This window comes from Miniopterus natalensis, chromosome 1, assembly GCF_054644295.1.
Source record: "Miniopterus natalensis isolate mMinNat1 chromosome 1, mMinNat1.hap1, whole genome shotgun sequence".
In the NCBI taxonomy this organism is placed as follows: domain Eukaryota; kingdom Metazoa; phylum Chordata; class Mammalia; order Chiroptera; family Miniopteridae; genus Miniopterus; species Miniopterus natalensis.
In genome coordinates, this window is record NC_142081.1 from 56,321,280 (window position 1) to 56,343,563 (window position 22,284).

The following is a 22,284-nucleotide window of genomic DNA, read 5'->3' on the forward strand; positions in this document are numbered from 1 at the left end:
TTTTTGAAAGTCTCTGTTGAGGAACATTTTGGTTTATGAATGCTGTAAACCCAGAAGTAAATGCTTCCGTTTCAAACACACCTCAGAAGTCAAACATGCCACACAACTTCTGCTGAGTGCAAGATCCTGAGGCCTAGCTGTTGGCTGTTGATCCCTTGGTTTTCGAATGTTTCAGAACTCGAATGGTCTTCCAGAACAGATTACATTAAAAAACCAAGGTACCACTTTCATTTTTAAAAGGGTACTGGGGACATACAGGGAGGAACTGACTTGTCTGGTATCAAGTTGAGGGCTGGAGGGGCAGCTTTCTCCCAGACAAAAATGTTGGCAGAGGTCACTGTTCCTTTTCTGAGGCCTCCCACCACAGAGCCAGCAGGCAGGCACCATATCCGAGTCTCCATCAACCTGGCTCACACTTTTAGCCCCACCCTGGTGATTCCTGAGACCCAGCCTCATCCAACTTTTGGGCCCACACAAGCTGGTTATAAGGATGCTCAATGAACTTAGAGAAAGAGTAGATGAACTTAGTGAGAACTTCAACAAAGCCATAGAAAACATAAAAATTGAACTAGAAAACATAAACAAGAACCAGTCAGAAATGAAGAATACATTAACTGACATGGAAAATACATTATAGGGAATAAACAGTGGAGTAGATGAAGCAGAGGATCAAATCAGATATTTGGAAGATAAGGAAGCAGAAAACACACAATCAGAACAGCAAAAAGAAAAAATAATCCAAAAAAATGAGGATAGTATATGGAGCTTCTGGGACAGCGTCAAGTATACCAACATTTGCATCAAGAAGAGAGAGAGCAAGGAATTGAAAAGCTATGTGAAAAAATATTGATGGAAAAGTTCCCTAACCCGGTAAAGGAAATAGACGAGTCCAGGAAGTATAGAGAGTCCCAAACAAGATGAATCCAAAGAGGCCCACACCAAGACACATCATAATTAAAATGCCAAAGGTTAAAGACAAAGAGAGAATCTTAAAAGCAACAAGAGAAAAGCAATTAGATACTTATAAGGGAGCTCCCATAAGACTGTCAGATGATTTCACAACAGAAACTTTGCAGGCCCAAAGGGATAGGCAAGAAATATTCTAAGTGATGAAAAACAAAGACCTACAACCAAGATTACTTTACCCAACAAAGCTATCATTTAGAATCGAAGGACACATAAAGAGTTTCCCAGGCAAGAAAAAAACTACAGGAGTTAATCACCACCAAACTAGTGTTACACGAAATGTTAAAGGGTCTTCTTCAAGAAGAAGAAAAAAAGATAAAAAATATGAATAATAAAATGGTAATAAATACATATCTATGAGCAATTGAATCCAAAAAAAAAAAAACCCTAGCAGAACAGAAACAGACTTATAGTCCTGACTGGTGTGGCTCGGTTGGAGCATTGTCCCATACACCAAAAGATGGTGGGTTTGACTCCCAGTCAGGGCACACACCCAGGTTGCAGGTTAGATCCTTGGTTGGGGCACATGTGGGAGGCAACCAATCAATGTTTCTCTCTCACATCGATGTTTCTCTCTCTTTCTGTCGCTGCCTATCTCTAAAATCAATAAAATAAAATAAAAACATATCCTTGTGTGAGGATTAAAAAAACACAACACACTTATAGATACAGAGGACATTTTGACAGATGGGAAGGGTGTTGGGGGAATGGGTGAAAAAGGTGAAGGGATTAAAAAGTACAAATTGGTAGTTACAGAATAGTCATGGGGGTGTAAAGGGCAGCATAGGAAATACGGACAATAATATTATAATAACTATGTAGGTTGTTCGGTAGGTATGAGATTTATCAGGATAATCACTTAGTAAGTTATATAATGTTTAATCAGTGGGTTGTACACCTGAAATTAATATAATTTTGCATGTCAACTATAAATGAAAGATAAAAAGTTACTTAAAGTCAAAAAAAAAGAAAAGAACTAATAGACAACTAAGATTCAATGGAGCACCTGATAAAGTGATTGCATTTGACCACACAGTTCTAGTGCTCTACAGACCAGCTTCCCAATGGCATATTTTTCATCACACATTTATCTACTCCAGGATCCAGCAATTTTCCTGGTATTCACTCAAAATAAACAAAAATGTGTCAAAACAACCAACCAACAAACAAGCAAACAAAACCAGAGTGCTCTGGTATGTTTAAATGGTCTCTTTTCCCCTTCACCCAGCTGGAAACAAAAGAAAGGGGGAAAAGAAACCATTTCGAAGTACGCCAGAGCACTCTGTTTTTTTGTTTGTTATTTACTGTGAGAACCTGATCTATCTCTTGGAGGTAAAACTCACAAAAGTGTGGAAGCACCCCCTGTGACTGCCTCCCCTCCCGAGCCTTTAACATTCAGACTTGTCCTCACTATGCCTCCAGCAATTACGGTTTCAGTTCCTACCCCTGCATAGGTTTCTGCAGCAGTTTCCACTCGTGAGTCTCTGCTCCAATAACCATGACTCCCTGTATTCACCTGTCTCTCCAATCTTGGGGACAGTGGTTTGCCCTGTGTCCTCAGCTCTCTTATGAGTCTAAGAAGAATTATTGATTTTTCAGATTGTTCAGTTTTATACTTGTTAGAATGGAGTGGTGACTTCCAAGCTCCTTACATGAAGAATCAGAAAACTATTAAAACAGATTCATTTTTACACTATCTGAATGCATCATGATTTTATCAATTCAACTTTATGCTCTTTCAGTCATCATTTCTGTCTGAAGAAGCCCATCATTTTTTTAGTCACTTAGGACCATTGCCAAGTCTTCAGCCACAATATTCCAGTCACAATAAATACAGTAACTTCTTGTCAGGGAAACCACACTTCCTTTCTTCTCCCTCTGCCCTTCCACTTCTCAGCATCCCACCAATACAGGTAAAATCTGTCACTTGTCTATACTAGAGATAATACAAACTAGAAATAATAAGAGAAAAGAACAGAGATCTAGACCACCACAAATACCCATCTTCCTTCTTAAACTCTCTATTCAGCATCCACATGATTACTCTCAAGAACCTATTTCTCCCCACTCCCAGAAGATTCCTCAGTTGAGGATAGCATGTAGGAAGAGGAAGCTGGGACGCTGGTGCTCACTCACCTCTGAAAGAGCTCTCTGCAGCACACATAGGCCTCATAGGTTCTATTGGTGAAACTTGTGTTTAGGAAGGAGACACAGTCAGTTTCAGCTCCCCTGGGAACATAGAGGATTCCTAGATAAAGGAGACAGAGATACTAAGGGGAAGATTTTACACATGTTCCCGAAGGCTCTCAATAATTTGTGTGTAAATTGGAGAACATTGTAGATTAGGTGCCTTTTCTATGCATCTGTGAGGTGGATGGTTAAATCAACATTCTGAGAGCAGTTTTGTCAGGACTTAGGTGTGTGATTTCTGCCAAGAGACTAAACTGAGGTACCTACCTGCCATGCAGGCACTGATAAGGGATACACAGGCCCCTGTGAAGAGGGCACTGATCACAACCTTAGACAAGTCACTCTTCCGGTGAGGTACCATGGATGCTGCACACAACAAAACAAAATAATTTCATCTCTTCTTCGCCAATTGGTATTTCCCATGAGCCCCAATTAAAGAATGCAGAAGAACAAAACACAGCAGATGAGTAGCTTTCTTACCACTAACCACCAGAGGCAGGCCAGCGGTATACACACTTAAGAAGTGTGTGTATACGTTAGTCCTGAGGGTTCACTAACTCAAACATTTTCCAGGTCAAGGAATGTGTGTCTGACCCTAACTTCGGTGGTTCCATGAACATTCCCATGATGTATCTGAATCAAGGAAAGCTCCGGTTTGCTCCAGACAGGCACAAATGCCTGGTGTTCACTAATTGAGATCTCAAGCTAGGACCAGAATTGGATGGACTTTTTTGAACCAGAGGGATATAAGATAGGCCACATTCACCTAAGCCTTAGTCACAAAACACACATCCCACTGCTAGATGGCAATCTCACAATCAAACAGTAATCAGGCTTCAGAGTTGGAACAGTACAGACAAGTATTTAACAAAGGGGCGGGGGGGAGAACACAAAAGGAAATTGTTTCACCTTTAAATTGTTCAATCAGCTACCAAATAAATCAACTTAATGAATCTAGCACAGAATATGGACACCATAATAAATGGACACACTGAGCTCTATTTCTTCTTATACTCTGTTTCTAACTTGGATCTTCCAAACTCTTGGAGTCTGCTAGTCATTCTCCCCACCGCTGTTCTCAAGGACAATTTCACTTTACTCATATTTTTTCATCCAACCATTACCCACAATATAAATGTATCTGTGTCTGCTTCAAATACTCCTACCACACCTGGTGATTTGTAGCTTTTAATACCACACTTGACACCACTTGCTCTTACTATCTGTCTGCCTTATGCATCTGATGATTTTATTTGTCTTTTGATTCCTTGTGCAACTCTTACTTCTGTGAAGACAGCTGGTGAGCAGCCTAATTTTAGAAAGTACTTTTGCTACTGAATAAAAAACAAATTATCTTTACTCATGTATGCCCTATGCCCATTTAATGGCAAAATAAAAGTAATATCATTATCATCTTCCTCAAAGGGAAAATAAAAATAAAATAGGTCTTTTGGGCTTTCAAGGAAATGGAAAAAGAGTAACAGGAATTGAGATTGCAAACCCATCGTAGGCTCCATGCATAGCCAAGCAGCACAGCTGCCTTAACTCCAAATTAGCTGCACCTGAGAGGGCCCATATCCCATCAGCTTCTCTATCTGGTCTTAACTTGTGAGGCACCAGGACTGCCTACTATGGAAGCTGGGATCTGTCTGGCTTATTGTGTAGTTGGGAAAATGAATTAACTCACTTAAGCCTCCCAGTGTGATTCCTATGGAACTAAAATTGGCAAATCCACAGAGTGAAAATGTTGTAATGATTTCAGCTCTCACCTAGGAAAAACGAAAGTAAATAAGTAAATAAACTCAGTCCCATATGCGCAGTCATATAACCACAATAGATGTTCCAGAGATCATAGAACCCCCAGTCTTTACCACACTACCCTAAGGAACATGGAAAAGATGCTCAGAAAATAACCACTTGCTGAGTTATTACAGGAATAATGATATGGCAACCACGGTGGGCCTCTCTGCCCAACACTCTTCTTGTTGACACCCACAGATAAGGAGCGGGCCTAGGAATGAGGATGACTGAGGGGGGAGAGAGAGAGGGAGAGAGAAAAGGAGACCAATTTGTAGCAATTTAAACTTACAAATTAAGAAGTGGACCTTAGACCATCAAAAATAGTGTGCACCCTGGACTGCCCCAACTGGAAAGACCCAGAAGTTGCGTTATAGAGAGAAGTTGGGTCAGAGTACAGGGGAGCAATGGCACACAGACCTCAGGGCGGCTGGAGCTAAGCATACTGTTATGCTTGTTTTGTGGTTAGGCCTGAGGCATTGGAAAGTGATCCGTGAGTGTGAAACAAACTCGTGTAATGCTTTCTGTCTGCCCACAGATGGTTTATGCTTTCCTCGATTGGCACCTACAGAAATCCACTGTTTCTCGCCCCCGATCCACTCTTCCACTCCAGAGAGACGTTTGTTCTTGTATTGAGACAGTCGCTGATAGGCCACAAACTCATTTGTGAAGAACTTGATCCCCACCATCTCAGCCACCATTGGACAGTCTGCCCACTCTACACCCATCATGAAGACCATGGGCCTTAGGATGTAGGAGCAAATCACCTAGGTGAAAAGAAAGAGATATCCCAGGAAAAGAAAGAACAAATAACACAGGTCAGGACCCAAGGACTTTCTCTGGAGTCTTGTCTCAGACTCCTCCTCCCTTCTATCTATGCTCTCCTTTAGCTCACTGTGGGTCAGGAGAGCATGCACAGTTCAAAGACTACTTAAATAGTAGTCTTCTCCTGGAGGGAGAGCCCAACAAATGTAATTCTTTACCTGGAAAGTGAGCCCCTGTATGTCTACCAGTTCCCCTAGCCAGGAGAGGGCAGCATTGACGAAGGCCAACACAGCCAGGAAGGCAATCAGGTTGGCCGCTACGTTAGCAGCAAGCCCTATGGCATCTGTGGCTCCATTGCTGGCAGCTTCCAGGATATTCTTCTCCTTCCTGTGGTTATTGGGCAAAGGAGAAGAATAGGGTGTCTGGATTAGTCTCAGCCCCTCCCAGGAGAGAAACCCCACCTTCCCTGTGGTGCAGGAGGAAGGTGAAAGACCAGCTTGAGAGGTGATGGGGTTCCTTGGTGACCCTTTTGGTAGAAATTACACTGAGGCAGTATCAGATTTAACTGCCATGGAATTGCATTGACACCTAGGACAGAGGATACTGGTATGCAGAAAAGAGAAGCAGGTGAAGGGTTAAACAAACAAAGGAAATCAACAGGATTAGCTAGAAGGCAGAGGTAGCCAAGAGGGGACATGGAATCAGAGCATTCCTTCTCCAGGAGACTTGAAGCCTCGCCGCCATAGCACTGCTCTTGACTCTGCACCTGACCTCACCATCTCCCAAATTATATGCCTCATTGGACTCACCCACGGAGCAATTTTACCCCCTCCTCATGCTTGAACTTGGATTCCTCCACTTCTGGGTATACCAACTTCGACAAGGCGAGAGCACAAGGGGCAGCCATCACAGACGCAGAAATCAAGGACGAAGCTTCAATCTGTAAGGCCAGACGTGCGAATGAGCATCTGCAGAGCCCAGGCTTGGGCTCACCCAGGAGTGATCAAACAGACTCTGCCTACCCCGAAGGATATGAAGGCTCCCAACACAGTGCCCGAAATGGTGGCAAACCCTCCGGTCATCACTGCGTGGATTTCAGAGAGTGTCATGTCTGCAAGGTATGGACGGATGAGAAGAGGTGCCTCTGTCTGTGAACAAGGGGAAGCGAGTCAGATTCAAGAGGGTGTGACTCCCCACCCTAGGGTGCCCACCCCAGCCCCGGGGACATATCCCTCTAATGTGAGCGCCCTTCCAGCACGGAGCTCTGCTTTTAGGCCCTGCCAGCATCTGCATCACTCTCTCTGGCACCTAATCATATCCTGGCTGTCATTGTTCTCATCTGTTTTCATACATGTTTGTCTTATTTATTTAAATTCTAAAATGTTACGGAAGAGAAATGGTATATTTTGGGGTATGTTCTCCATGTCTAAAATCTTATACAGTAAGTCCTCAACATTGATAGGCTCTGCTACTTTAAGCAAAACAGTGTATAATGAAACCAATTTTATCACAGACTAATTGATACAAACAAGAGTTAAGTTCCTATGGCATCTCTTTCAACTTTATAATGAAACAACGTTGAATGAAATACTTTTTGTCCAGGCATTACTTGACTACCTGCTATACTTAAAAATGACCTTATGAAATAGAGTGCACTTCCTGAGTACATATTAGTACCTTAAAAAGTACTCATTAAATGAATTGCAAGTAGATTATTAAAGCCCAATGTTGATGAAAGAATCGTAAGAAATGTTCTTGAAAATGTTAGGAAATTATGAAGACCCAACTCTGTAAACTGTATTTAGCACCAACCTAAGATAGTTATTTATCATTCAATGAGTGACAACTGTGTGCCTAGTGCTTTACTGGATGCTAGGAATATTAATATAAATAAGGCAAAGATCCTACTCTTAGGAGCTTAAAGTCTAGCAGAGAAAACTAAGCTAATTATGGGTAATTTCAGTAAAATGTGGAGTTCTATGGTGGGAGTATGCAGAAGTACTCTAAGAACACTTTAGTAACAGTTAATCAGCTTAGGGCCTTGAGAGAGAAAGACTTCCATACTAACTCCTTGTCAATTTGACAAGACATTGTCCCTAACATTGAGCTATCCAGTCAATAGCATTTATTGAGCACCTATTCCATATAAACGTATCAAATAGTGTTTTATGGGGAAGCACCTTGGGGTTAGCTCTGAGCAAGGCAAACTATTGCCTCCTTAGAGACCCTGGAAAACAAGGATCACAGGGAGAAACCAGAACCATAGAGCAAATATTCTTCATAAACACTGAAAGCAGTAAGATTTGGACCAGGATGTTTCCCTAAATTCCTGTGCAAGAAGTTGGATCAGTGATTAAGGATGTCTAAACTAAGCATGCACAGGTAAGTATTATTACACATGAAGGGTAAAAGCAATGAGCTGAGTTTCCTTTGAACTTCTGAGTTTTCTTTGTGACTGGCTGCCCATACAGTGATTGGCTGCCCATACTGTTCATTTATTTGACTTTTCAGAAGGAAAATCTACTTTTCTCAACCTGTTTTCTGCCACACTATTTGTTCCCAGGAAAAAAGATCAGAAGGCCTGAGTGTACTTACCATACCCACAAAGATGTTTCCTGCCACAGACAGGGTCTCTGTGGCAGTGGTGCCCATGGTGATTTGTAAAAACCAAGCAATCTAAAGAGATACAAACACCTAAACCATTAACATTAGCAGGAATCTTAGAGAGTATCCAGCAAATCCCCCACCCCTTTCTCTAATTTACTGGTAAGGAAATTAAGGCCTAGAGAAGTGAAGTGAGAAGCCCAAGGCCACAAAGCAAGTTAGAGAGCCTAGACCAGAACTCAGGACTCTTGGCTTCCAGAACTAGTAGATTAAAACTCAGTATGAAATGGTAGTCCAGCCCATTTTCTCTTCCTGCTCTGCCCCTCAGCCCACCTAGATCCTGGGCCTGACCATCCCGTATCAGGCATGATTGAAAGAGTTTGCCCTTTTACATTGGTTCTAACATCTAGATCCTATTTGTGAGCATTCTCCCAAAGTAAGTGTCAATTTCATGCTTCTTGACAGATCACAAGATGAAAGCCCACCTTCTGAGTGGTGTAGGAGAATGACTCACCTTCTGAACTATCCACTGCACGAGGCCCAGGTAGTAGAGAATGGACATCACGCATCCAAAGTAAATAATGATTGGTAAGGCCTGTAATGAGAATGACAGGTGACTAATCATATGTTACAGTAGTCCCCCCTCACCCATGGTTTTACTTTCTGTGGTTTCAGTTACCCACAGTCAACCATGGTCAGAAAATATGTAACGGAAAACTCCAGAAGTAAACAATCCATAGGTTTTAAATTGTGCGCCATTATGAGTAGGATGATGGGATCTGTGCTGTCCTGCGCCGTCCTGACTGGGACATGAATCCTCTCTTTGTCTAGTGTATACACTGTTTAACACTACCCGCCAGCCTATTAGTCAATTAGTAGCGGTCTAGGTTATCAGACGGACTTTCACAGTATCTCAGTGCTTGTGTTCAAGTAACCCTTATCTTACTTAATGGCCCTAGAGCATAAGAGCAGTGATGCTGGTAATTCATAAAGTGCTTCCTTTAAGAGAGAAAGTAAAAGCTCTCAATAAGAAAAGAAAAAAATCGTATACCAAGTTTGCTAAGATCTACGGTAAGAACGAATCTTCTATCTATAAAATTGCCTAATTTATAAATTAAACTTTATCAAAGTCATGTAGGTAAAAGGGAAAAAACAGTATTTATATGGTTCAGAACTATCTGCAGTTTCAGGCAACCCCTGGGGGTCTTGGAATGTATCCCTCGCAGGCGAGGGGGGACTGCTGTAGGAACGTGCTCATGTGTGCCACACATGGACTGTGTTTCCAGCCTCTAAATTAAGCTCTGAGCCTTCCAAGAGCAGCTGACACAGTATAGATACTCAGAGGATATTTAAACACAAGCTAGTTTAGGAATAAATTTTAAATGTATTATATCTATTATCCCATTAGTACTAAAGCCACAAGGAGATGTTCTCTGAGCCTTGCTCACTCTTATTTTAGCCCAGTTTCAGGATGGTAATGATCAAAGGGCGAGAGATTGCTGCTGTGCCTTCTCCTGATGGGGTCAGATCCTCTTCTTAGGGTCAGACTGGTCTGTAAACTGATCTCTTGGACACACATTTTCATCCTCTGCTTTACATCTCTGCCCATACTGACCCTCATTCCTGCCTACAGAACAGACATGACCTGAAAAGCGAAGACGTCCTTGACCAGCGTATCCCCAAAGACAAAACTGGAGCCAGCCACAGTGTAATTTAGGAAAATCTGAAAGAAAAGAGAGAGAGAGAGTGAACAAGAGTGAAGCCAGGTAGGACACAGTGGAACATGCGATCAGCCTCATGCATGATTAGGTCCTACTGCTGTTACTGAAGTTGGTCTCCCTTTGACAGCACAGGACAGGCTATGTCCCCATGAGCTGCCCACTGAATGACAGAGGACTCAGCAGTTCAGTTCTCTATTCATATGATTAGTTGTACCCCAGTATACTCTGTCCTTTCGCACCAGATCTCCCACCACCATCATTAACAAGACATAGTCCAATCTCTGCACACTCCCCCAAAACTTCTTTCTCTAGGGTTCTGAAAGAGCAGAGCCCCCACATTTAATTTCTCATACCTGAATCTGGTCTCCCAGCCACTGAAACGCATTAAATCCAGTATCAGTTCTGATGACCAAGACCCCAAAGACAAATTGAAGACCCAGGCCCCAAAGCACCGTCCTCCAGGACACCTGGGACCAATAAGAACATTATTCCAATGTGAGTTCTAAACTATACTTGTGCGTTACCTGGTTGGAGTTTTAAACATGGGTACATGTCCTCTGGGTGAAACTAACCTAGGATGTTAACAGGAAACCTGGGGTAAGGTGTAGTAGAGAACAGGGGGAAACAGGGTGGTAAAATGTAAAGAGCCACATATGCCCATATAGTTTTTTAAACTATCTGCAGGATAGATGACACACATGCATACATACATACATACAAATAAAAGCATCGTAAGCCAATACTTTAATATTACTACATGCAATGCAAGCTGGTTCTCTATTGTATTCTATTTTCTTTCTTTCCTTTTTTTCTTTTGTTCTTTCTTGAATACTGGCCTAGAGCCACAAATTTGATATCAAGGCTCACTGATGGATTAGAACCTACCATTTGAAAATAAGTGGTCTAGGGCCTCTGACAACTTTAATACTTCTCTTAGGAGTAAAATCATCAAAAAAGCAAATTCCAGAGACTGTAAAAAGTGTAGTTCTACGCTGTTGTGATCAATACTTGACACATGCACTTTGTAATCAGTAACGCACGGCCCTTGGCCCATCCTGTGCACCCCAAACTCACCGCGCTGTGGTGCTTGGAGCAGGCAAAGAGCGTGAGGATGAATATGCAGATTCCCGCAAAGGACATCAGCTGCTCGGGCCTTTGGGCTGTGTCCAGAGCCAGCCACAGGATGAGGCCAACCAAGGCGGCTCCAGCGAACACCCTGAGGAGGGGAGGCCCATACCATGTTATCAGCTCAGTGAAATGAATAAGATAATTAACCTTATCTCTAAAAAATAGAAGTTCACCCCAAGGGTAAGTGAAATAACTCAATAGGTTAAACACAGAAACATATCTTGGGAATCATTGATTCAGTAGTTTCTTAGCTAGCAGCTCTCTCTCCAATTCTCGTATGCACAGAATGAAGTTGAAAGAGTCCATCCATATAAAGACTCATTCTTTAAGCTTGTCCTAATGAAGTAACCAAAATATTTTTAAAAGGAAGAAGAGTATGCATAGTCCTCCCCTATGAATCTTCACCCAATTTCCAACCACTCCAAGTGCAAGAGTAAAGGCTAAGCTACAATCCAACCTCTATGGTCTTCTGGCCCCTTGATGTACCAAACATGCTTGATCAATACACAGACTGCTCATCTTATGTCTGAGTATTGGAGTCATTTCAGTTCAAGGGAAAAGAATTAGAAGGGAGAGCACGAATGAAAGGAAAGCAAAAGAAAAAGAGCTCATTGTCCACTGAGATGCTTTAGGAACAGCAATCCTGGACAACAAAATGCTTTGCAAGTCAGGGTTGAATTTTGGAGCTGTTCTTACTGTGAACTCTTCTCACTGAAAGTGAATAAAATCCTGTTTCCGGAGTCTATCCTGTTAATGGATAGTGTCATTTTAGCTCTGGCTCCTCAGTGTCAAATCAATGATCCAAAATTTAGGTTGCAGTCTGGTGTGTTTCTCCAAATAACTGCTGTTGCAGATACATATTTTTTTAAGATACACATTTATTGATTTCAGAGAGAGGGAGAGAGAGAGAGAAACATCAAGGGATGAGAGAGAGTCATTGATCAGCTGCCTCCTGCACACCCCTGACTAGGGATCGAGCCTGCGGCCAGGGCATGTGCCCTGACCAGGAATCGAACCTCGATTTCCTGGATCCTAAGTGGATGCTCAACTGCTGAGCTCCGCCGGCCAGGCCAAACATTCTTTTTCTTTTTTTTTTTTAATATATGTTTTTATTTTATTTTTTAATATATCTTTATTGACTTCAGAGAGTGGAAAGGAGAGGGAGAGAAAGAGATAGAAACATCCATGATGAGAGAGTCATTGACCGGCTGCCTCCTGCACGCCCCAGACTGGGGATGGAGCCCACAACCTGGGCACGTGCCATGACTGGGAATCGAACCCTGATCGCCTGGATCCTAGGTCGACGCTCAACCGCTGAGCCACATCAGGCCAAACATTCTTAACACCTATTTTCTGTGCATCCATTGGAGAATAGGCAGAAACAGGAACTCTATGAAGAGTATGAAAGTTATTCTGTCACTCCAGGCCTGTGATCCAAGGACATATGCATGCTATATGGTTAGTTAGATGAGCTGTGGCTGCCACAGAGTCCACTTCAGTATTCACTGAACAGTAAGATTGCTGGTTAAACTCTAAGGAATTGTAAAAGACACCAGTGGGTGGGGAAAGCCTGAGGGACTAGAAGAAAAAAAGACATAAAAAGTATCAGGGAGCCGGCTGGCATGGCTCAGAGGTTGAGCATCGACCTACGGTCCAGGAGATCACAGTTTGATTCCTGGTCAGGGCACATGCCCGGGTTGCAGGCTCGGTCCCCAGTAGGGGGCGTGCAGGAGGCAGCCAATCAATGACTCTCTCATCAATGATGTTTCTATCTCTCTCTCTCCCTCTCCCTTCCTCTCTCTGACATCAACAAAAATGTATTTTTTTTAAAAAGTATCAGGGAACTAAGGAAGGCACGAATGACCACCAAATCAATTTGATGGCTTAATGCAGCTGCAAGCCTCTTTGTTTTGATTATTTCATTGCAGAAGAGTATGGTTTTCCTTATTTCTGTCACTAACCCTGACAATAAACAGACTGAAACTCCTCTCTGAAACTCAGCCACTCCTGCGCACTAGCAATGTTGATACACAAGGCTACAAGAACCTGGACTGAAGTCCAGTGCTCTGAGGCCTGTTATTTTTTCTCTGGGCATTGATTTTGAAAAGCGTAGGTGAGGGTCTGAGAGACAGCTCAGGAACTGTGAAAGGGGAAAAGGAGAAGCAGATTGGGGTTTGGGACAAGTTTGGGGACCAGGGATATTGAGATTCTTAACCCACCGTTTCATCCAAAGCTTCAGGCAGGAGTTTTTAAAGGGCTTCAGGCATATTGTTAATTTTTCACCAAGGAGCTTTTTCAGAGAGCGGTGAACCAGGACCAAGAGCACCAAGCAGGTCAGGACGAACAGGGCCAGTGCCCTCTGGAAATCCAAGATGCAGGCTGCCAGGAAGTAGGCAGCATAAGCTAAAAGAAGAAGGGGCGGCGTGAGGCTCGACAAGTCAGAGCTCCCCCAGGGGCAAATGAAGCTCTAGTCACAAACGCCTGGGACTTAAAGCAAGAAAAACCCTCCAGCCATGTTCCCACTCAGCCCAACTGAGCTGTGGTTCCCAAGGCCAGGACAGACGGCTGTTCTCTTCCTGAGGATACCCAAGGGAAGTCCCACTTAGTTTGAAGACTGCATTTTTCACTTGTCTTTAATGAACTCCCTTGAAGTTACTCTGATATCTTTTTCAGAGTAAATTTGGAGTAGATTTGATCGGTATCTACCTTTAGACACTCCAACAGTCATCTTTTCTAAAACTTTATAATCCCAGTCATTTTAACCTTTCCTCTTGAGCAAAAAAAAAAACAACACATAAACAAGGCCACTACTAGGAAATATAGCAGGCCCTCGTAAGATGTCTTTCATTATAACATTGATAAGATGCCATAGGAACTTATAATTGTTTATATCAATTAGCCTCTGGTAAAATTGGTTTGTTATATGTCGTTGCACTTAAAGTGGCAGTATCTCTTAACAATGCTAAGTTAGGACTTACTCTACAGCCATACAGTGCTCACCCTGTGGCTCCTTGACTGACTCCCAAATATAATTTTTGTCCTCATCATCCCACCTGCCTCTAATATTGACATCAAAGTCCCATATATCACGGACAGCATATTTTAAACAGAGGTTTGCTGTTTTAAAAAATTATTTTATGTCACTGATCTTACTAGCAAACCAGCAAATAAGTAAAGTATACTAGAGGATTCTCTTGTAAAGGCTATAAGAACCATGCCCTGCATTGAATCAAGACACTAAAATAAAGACAAGCCCAGATTCTCTGAAATATTTAAGTCTATCAAACAGTTCTGAAAAATAGTTTATGCTCAGATTGTACTTATTCCTGGAAGTGCAATTCAATAAATATAGTTCACCTATAAATAAATAATAAGATCTATACATCAACTGGCCCTTTAGATCAGTGTGTGAAAAAGTTGCATCCCATCTAGAAACATCTTGACACAAGGTCACATTCCTAAAATGATTGTGTCTCTCGATTCCAGGAATTCTCAGCACCTCACCCAAACAGAACAAGCCCAGCAGGATCTTCTTGAACAAGCTGGCATGCCTTTTGCAGAAACTTTTTGCCTTGGCAAAAGGTCGTAGTAGTCTCCTCCTGATGAGAACCCAAAAATAAAAATACAAAAGTTACTCCATCCCTTCGGTATCAATTCTAGAGCTTAGGTTACCTGGCCCAGGGAAGAATTTTCTCTTAATCAATGAGGAAAATTATCCAGCCAGGGGAACACTGGGTAGTGTCCCAGCAATGCCAAAAAGGCCAGATCGAACCTTGTCAATGGGCAGCAGTTCAGAATAACCCTACCCAACCTAGACTGGCAACATCCTCGGTAATCTCCTACCACAGAGGTGGACACTGGTCACATCATAGGGAGACTCCTGGGACCTACTTCATTCCTGTTCCCTGGGGACCAGGCATTCCTCAGCTTCCATATTCAGAAAAGGGCCTTTTCTTCTGAGCGGCAGCTTTGACCATTCCTTCCCAAAACTCACACAAACCCATAACTCTGAACAGTCGATCAGATGTGCACTGACAGACTGGAAGGAAAACACCCAAAATCCCTGGGTGGGCATGGGCTGAGAGAAGATGCCCAACAAGGAGGACTATTCAAGTTTGATTTAACAAACATTTAGCCCGGCCAGGCGTGGCTCAGCGGTTGAGCGCTGACCTAGGCAATCGGGGTTCGATTCCTGGTCAGGGCACATGCCCGGGTTGCGAGCTCGATCAATGACTCTCATTGTTGATGTTTCTGTCTCTCTCTCTCTCTCTCTCTCCCTCTCCCTTCCTCTCTCTGAAATCAATAAAGATATATTTTAAAAAAACAACAAACATTTAGATAGCACTTCCTACGTGCTGGGCTCTCTCTAACAACTTTACCAATAGTAACCCATTGACTCCTCCTAAAATTTCTTGAGATGGCTACTGTTATTATTCTCATTTTACAGATGTGGAAACTGGAAAACAGAAGTTAAGTAACTTTCCCAAGGTCATGGAAGCTGTAAGGAGTAAAGACAGAATGTGAACTCAGGCAGTCTGGTTTCAGGATCTGAGCTCCTCACCATCACCCTATGCTGCATGTTACCTAGATCTCAGACTAGCCTGTCTCTGCCATTCCTCAGTATCCCCAGCACACTGCAGTCATTCGAGCAAAAAGCTCTAATTTCCAAACTCTTAAAGCTCCAGAGAAGGCAAGCCCAGGAAGAAAGTCCCAGTTGGCCATCATGCTGAGGCAGGACAGCTTAGCCAGGGCTGGGACCAGCCACTCACTCCAAATGCCTTGAGGTCTTGGCTCACGAATGTCCATGGCTCTCTCTCCATCGCTGCCTTTCCCATCTAACACCCCCCCTCTTCTTCATACACAGTCTTCCTTTTTCCTCCTTCCTCCTCTTCTTCCTCATTTCCCTTTCTGCAGGGCGCCCTGCCTATTAGCGGAGTAGAACATGTTTTATCAGATATAGGTCATTGGGAAAAGGGGGAAACAATCTGTTTCCACATTCCTGAATCAATTCAAGAGGATACTTTAGGGTCCCAAGGACTCTGCTACCTTTCCAGGCTTAATAGAGAATGTAGTGAGTAAAAGAAGGATTGCTCAGAGGTGTCAGTGTGCCTGAAGGGCATCATTATCTTTGGAACATCTTTCGCAAAGCATGTCGAGGAACAAATTTAATTTTAACCCTAGTCTTCCTGCGTGTACTGGATATATTTGAATTCCTCCTCCAGTCCCACTCTCCACCTTGCTCTGTGCCCAGGGAGTCTTACCTTATGGGCTAAACCAATGGACTCCCGTGCCCTCTGGCTTATCTAGTTGGGTTCCACCAGGGGAACCCAGAAGGGGATCAGGGTATAAGAAAAGACTGAGGCCAGCATATTGAAGTCTTCTTTATCTGACTCTCCTAGGTTCTCTTAATCTTGTCCCTTCCGGCTTGGGAATAGTAGCAGCTCCCCGCTGCTAGCCTCGGGTTCTTGCACTGTCCTTCCTTGTGGTTCCACTGCATCTCGCACACATCTTTGTAATGGCCTCTTTGCGAACCTTTTCTAGGTATCCCAACTTAAGTATGCCATTTGTTTACTGTTGGGACCCAAACTGATACACTAGGTGAAGCTGATATAAAAGTATGCCCAGTCAAGCAAGTTCAGCAAGGCCACTGCAAAAGAAGAGTGGGCATGCACTAGTCCAAGAGTGAATATAAATCACATGCCTAGAGAAGGTTTCTGCCATCACCTTGTAATCAGACTTGACCATTTCCTGGGAACTAAAGTTCGGTGGGTACTACCAGAAATCAATTAAGAACACTCATTTCTGCAAAACCCATTAACAACCTACCTGATCATAGACTATCAAGTTGGAACTGGACCTCTGGTTTAAAAAAATTAAAATTAAAAAAAAAAAGAAAGAAAGCCATGAGAGGCATCCAAATGAACAAAGAAACCAATTGAGAAGCAGTGCAGAGGCATCCGAGCAGGTGTTCATGATCCTGGTATTCTGCTTGGCCTAGGATCTTGCTAATACTACCAAGCCCTTCACTTTACATAATGGTATAGCTTGAGGGTTAGCATTATGTTATATCAGGAAGCTGAACTGAGAAGAAATCTGATAGATGGTGAAACCTGATACCTCGACCACACTTGTTTGAAGTACATACCCGCTGTTAAGTTCTGCCAGTGTGTACATGGGAGGCTTTTCAGATGTGGACTAACAATAACCCTCTCACTTACATGCTTACTGCCTGCAGCCTCAAGCGACAGAGCAAGAAAGAGTAGTGTAAAGATGAGAGGTCACGCTAGCTGTACATAACATTAGAGGGCACTATACGTCTGGCCTAGCAGCAAGAGTATGCATCCATCTTCTCAGTGATGTTATCCGCAAGATGTGGAAACTCCCCTAATGAAGGGAGACAGAGTTATGGAAACTCCTAGGGTCTGGGGTACTATCATTTCTGAATTAGAGTGGGAAGCTTAGCACAGCTTTCTGAAAATCCATCTGCAATGACCGTTGACATTGTAGTCCTGGGTGAATCTGCTGCTCTAGCTTGAAGAACTAAAAAGAAAGGAAATGACTCAACCTGGAATCAAATGATGGTCTGAGTAAAGGGCAAGGGCCTCCAGGCAGAAGTGACCAGAATCTTTTCAAGGGCTCAAAGGTTTTACTTTAAAGATGATATAAAAAGAACTGGTCAATGAGTACTGTACTTGTACCACTTTGCCAGATTCAAAGTTATGTACGCAACTGGTTTCAAACTGAATGGGCAAGAAGAGCTGGGTGATGTTGTATAGGGTTTGAGGATAGTTATCAAAAGTGTCCAAGGGAGAGTGGTGACAGAGTGAGAAACAAAAAGCTTATCAATACACCACAGTGGAAAGCCAAATAGGAGTTTTTTGGAAGGTAAGAGAAAGTTCTGACAAATGGAAGCCAGAAAACTTACATTGGAAGCAGAGACTCTGTGCATCTGGGGATGTCCAGTTCTGAGAGTCAGCCTAGGTTGAATGAGGAGGGAACCTAAACCAGAACACAGCCAGGTCTTTAACTGCTGAGCTGTGATGGATGTATTGCCTTGAAAGAGCTCTCCCTCCACACTGTACCCAAATCTCTGCTTGATGTGCCCATTTCAGATAACAGAAAACATCAGGTCTTCTTCACATTGACAGCAGAGAACCAATGCCAAAGGTCCACAAAGACAAGAAGGACCTGTATGATGGGATTTCTAACAGGCCCTTCAACCCACGCTCAAACTCTTCCTTCCTGAACTCTGTTCTCTCCAAGTTAGAGGTAGCGGTGGTTCTGACAGGGGGTGGGGTCTTCACCGATAAAGTGCTCTCTCTCATTATGAGGAGTCATGACTACCTTCAATGACCTTTTCAGCCAGACCCTTTAGTTGTGTTGTTAGCAAAAGTTTCTCCTGGTGTCTAGTATATGGTTAATGCCCATCATGGACTTCCTGTGCTAATACAGCTTGCCCCTATTTACACCTTTTAAAAAGATTTCACTAGGAATTTGAAGATGAAGGAGATCTACCTCATTCAGCTATTGGTATCAGGCTCTGGCCCCAATGAGAAACAAAACAAAGAGGGAGTCGGGAGGAGCTCTCAGCAAGGGAGTGCTGCCTAAAATTCTTCACTTGGGAATTGCATTGACATGCAACATAGGCTGGAGGCACCCTTCCAAACCTCCCTCCTGGTAACTTATACAGATCACATCCACCTTCCTATCTAGCCCATCACTACCAGGTTTACCACCATCCCTCCCAGGAAGTCAGAACAGTTGCTCTGATAGGGCAGCCAGAAGACACAGCAGACAGTAAGAGCAGGTGGAGAGCTAGGAGGAAAAGTGAAAAAGAGAAATGATCTTTAAGAAAAAGGAGAGGTCAGTGAGTCAATGGTGATTAAATCAAGCAGCATGGCCAATGAGAAGAAGATGCTAGATTCGGCAGTGAAGAGGTGACTGGTTCAGTCTGAGAGAGCTGTTTACAGGACAGTGACTGGGCAGAAGCAGAACTGCAAGGGACTGAGTGAGTGTGAGCATATACAGACTACTTTTTTAAAAATTTTGCCTGTGAAGAAAAAGAAAAACCAGATGCTGTTTATTAAGCACCTTTTACCAGGCACTGCAAGACCTCACCAACCATCCTCCCCTAAACCACAAGGTGCAAGTAAGTTTATGAGCAAAGGAACTGAGCCTGCCAGCAGGTGGCAGAGTAAGGATTTAAAACCCAGATCTTTCCATTACTCCATGTGGCTTCTCCTTAGAGATGCAAGACTAGAATTTCAGAGGGATCATTCCACAGTTCCAAACTTGTGATTGCTAAGAGAGCAGAAAAGAAGAAGCGGGTAACCAAGTCTGTGAATGTCGAAGAAGCTTTCACAAAGGAGAGGGCCGATGAGCTGACAGGAAAGGGGAAGAAGTTTGCTAAGTGGATAAGGCAGTTAGAAGAGAAGGCTGGGGTATCTCTAGAAGAGGAAACGCATACCTGAGTGAGCTTAGCATTTTGAAAGAACATTATTATTTTTCTGTCGCTGGGAAGCAGGGAGCATGTGGATGGATGGTGGGAGGAAAGCTGGTAAAAAAGGCATAGAAACCAGGTCGTGTAGATATGTCATGGTTAGGGATTTAGACATTATCTTGAAGAAGTGGAAAGCCATTGTAGAATTTAAGCAAGGTAATAATGCGAACAGATATCTGTTCTAGAAAGATGACTCTGGTGGCAGTGGGTTGGGAGATGGGCCGGGGGCCATTTAGGAAGGAACAGAGGGTGCATGGGAGGACTCATTTGAGGGATGAATGGCACAGGCGTTAGGAGAGAGGATTAACATCAAGTGGAGGGAAACTGGGATGATAATGACATTCCTGCCATGGGTGACTTAGGGTGAAAACACCCACCAAACTAGAGACTACAGGGGAGAAGCAAACCAGAGGGGAGACAGACGTGAGGAGGAGATGGGCGTTTATTCATCTGTGTGCCTCGAGCCCAGCCCAGATCTGATGTAGTATGGAAGCCTCAAACCTATGCTGATAAGGGTTTGGTGTCAATGTGTAATTTGAAGTATGTATGTGACATCTAAGTGTTTAGATATTTGGCCAATGGTTAGATATATATGGCTGAAGCTTAGAACAAAGGTGCAGACTTCAGATGTGGCTTTGTGAATCAAGACATTAAGTGTAGGCATGAGAAGAGAAGACAAATAACAGACCCTGGAAAAGTAAAAGAAAGGACCTCCAGAGAGGTGGCAGAATGAGGAGGGTGTAGTGTCCTTAAAATCAAAACATTAGCTTCAAGGAAGGAAAGGGTCCGAAGGGTCACGCTGCAGAGATTTCCAGTGAAAGTGTGTGTACATTGGACTTGATAAGTTAGTTTAATATTACTTATCTGAGTAAGGAAATTGCAGCTGATCAGTGGTAGTAAGAACTAGATTACACAGGGTTGAAAAGTGAATGGAGAGGTGAGAAAATGCTGTTGCAAGTAAATCCCACTTTTCTGAGAAACTTGGCCATGAAGGAAATGGATAATCACAAGGTTGAGGTAAGGTTGATTTGTTTGTTTGTTTATTATAAGAAAAAATATATATATGAGTACACTTACAGATTGGGGAAGGTTCTACTGAGGAGTAATGGAAGATATAGGGGAAAGAGAGCTCCATAGAAGGGGATAGAGAGGATGGGATTAAGAAGATGGGTAATGATGTTGGCTTCAGACTTGTGGAGGGTAGACCTTCTGATAAAGGAGGGAAAGAGATAAAATTCATGCAGGTGCAGCTACATTTAAGTTGGAACATATGGGAAGATAATTCAGTGTTTAAACAAACATAATAACAGTGTAAGATGGGATTTATAACACATAGAAATAAAATGTATAAACATAAACAATTTTAGTATAATGGCTGGAAGGGGAGATACAGAAGTATACTATTATAAGGTTCTTATACTTTATGTGAAAGGATATAATATCACTTAAAGATAGACTTGATGGGTTGAAGATGTACACTATAAACACTAAAGCAAGCACTAATATAACAAAACAAAGAGCTATAGCGAATAAGCCAACAAAGGAGATAAAATATTTTAAAATATTGGGCCAATCTGAAGAGAGGCATAAAAAGAGGAAAGGCATTTAAAAAATAAAATGGAAATACATCTTGTGTTCATGAGTCATAAGATTTAATATTGTTAAAATGTGCATACTGCCCAAAACCATCTATGGATTCAACACAATCCCCAACAAAATACCAATGGCATTGCTCACAGAAATAAAAAAAACAACCCTAAAATTCATATGAAACCACAGAAGACCCCAAGTAGCCAAAGCAGTCCTGAAGAAGCAGAACAAAACTGGAGGTATCATACTTTTTTGTTTCAAAATATAATACTGTACAAAGTTATAGTAATAAAAACAGTATGGCATGTTATAAAAAGACACATAGACCAATAAAACAGAATAGAGAGCTCAGAATTAAACTCCCACATATATAGTCAACTAATATTCGACAAGGGAGCCAAAAACACCCAATGGGGAAAAGATAGTCTTTTCAACAAATAGTGTTGAAAAAACGGTAAACACATGCACCACAATAAAATTGGTCTTCTGTCTTACACCACTCACAAAAATTAAGTCGAAATGGATCAAAGACTTAAACATAAGATATGATATCATAAAACTCCTGGACAAAAATGTAGGTAAAGAAGCTCCTTAACATTGATCTTGGCAATAATTTTCTGGATATGACACCAAAAGCACAAACAACAGCAGCAAAAAATCAACAAGCAGAACTACACCAAACTTAGAAGCTTCTGCATAGCAAAAGAAACAGTTAACCAAATGAAAAAGCAACCTACAGAATGAGAGAAAATTTCTGCAAACCATATATTGGATGAGGAGTTAATACCCAAAATATATAAAGAACTCATAAAACTCAGTAACAAAACCAAAAAAAATACAAACAATAAAATTAAAAAGTGGACAGGGGAACTGAATAGACATTTTTCCAAAGCAGATATCCAAATGGCCAACAGGTATATGAAAAGATGCTCAACATCAGTAATCATCAGAGAAATGCAAAGAAAAATCGCAATGAGCTGTCATCTCACACTTGTTAGAATGGCCATTGTCAAGAAGATAAGA

General features: G+C 42.4%; 1 protein-coding gene across 1 annotated transcript in view; it reads right to left on the bottom strand.

Moving 5' to 3' along the window:
- Positions 1-22,284, bottom strand: part of SLC28A2 (solute carrier family 28 member 2) — a 34,264-nt gene that overhangs the window by 9,180 nt on the left and 2,800 nt on the right. The window contains exons 3-16 of the mRNA XM_087814195.1: positions 14,676-14,770; positions 13,391-13,574; positions 11,118-11,259; positions 10,397-10,510; positions 9,968-10,045; positions 8,837-8,917; positions 8,314-8,394; positions 6,741-6,866; positions 6,528-6,658; positions 5,937-6,105; positions 5,523-5,720; positions 4,844-4,925; positions 3,424-3,522; positions 3,103-3,214 (exon numbers count right to left, since the gene is read on the bottom strand). Of these exons, the coding sequence (XP_087670321.1) occupies positions 3,103-3,214; positions 3,424-3,522; positions 4,844-4,925; positions 5,523-5,720; positions 5,937-6,105; positions 6,528-6,658; positions 6,741-6,866; positions 8,314-8,394; positions 8,837-8,917; positions 9,968-10,045; positions 10,397-10,510; positions 11,118-11,259; positions 13,391-13,574; positions 14,676-14,770 (1,692 nt within the window). The remainder of the gene's footprint in view (positions 1-3,102; positions 3,215-3,423; positions 3,523-4,843; positions 4,926-5,522; positions 5,721-5,936; positions 6,106-6,527; positions 6,659-6,740; positions 6,867-8,313; positions 8,395-8,836; positions 8,918-9,967; positions 10,046-10,396; positions 10,511-11,117; positions 11,260-13,390; positions 13,575-14,675; positions 14,771-22,284) is intronic.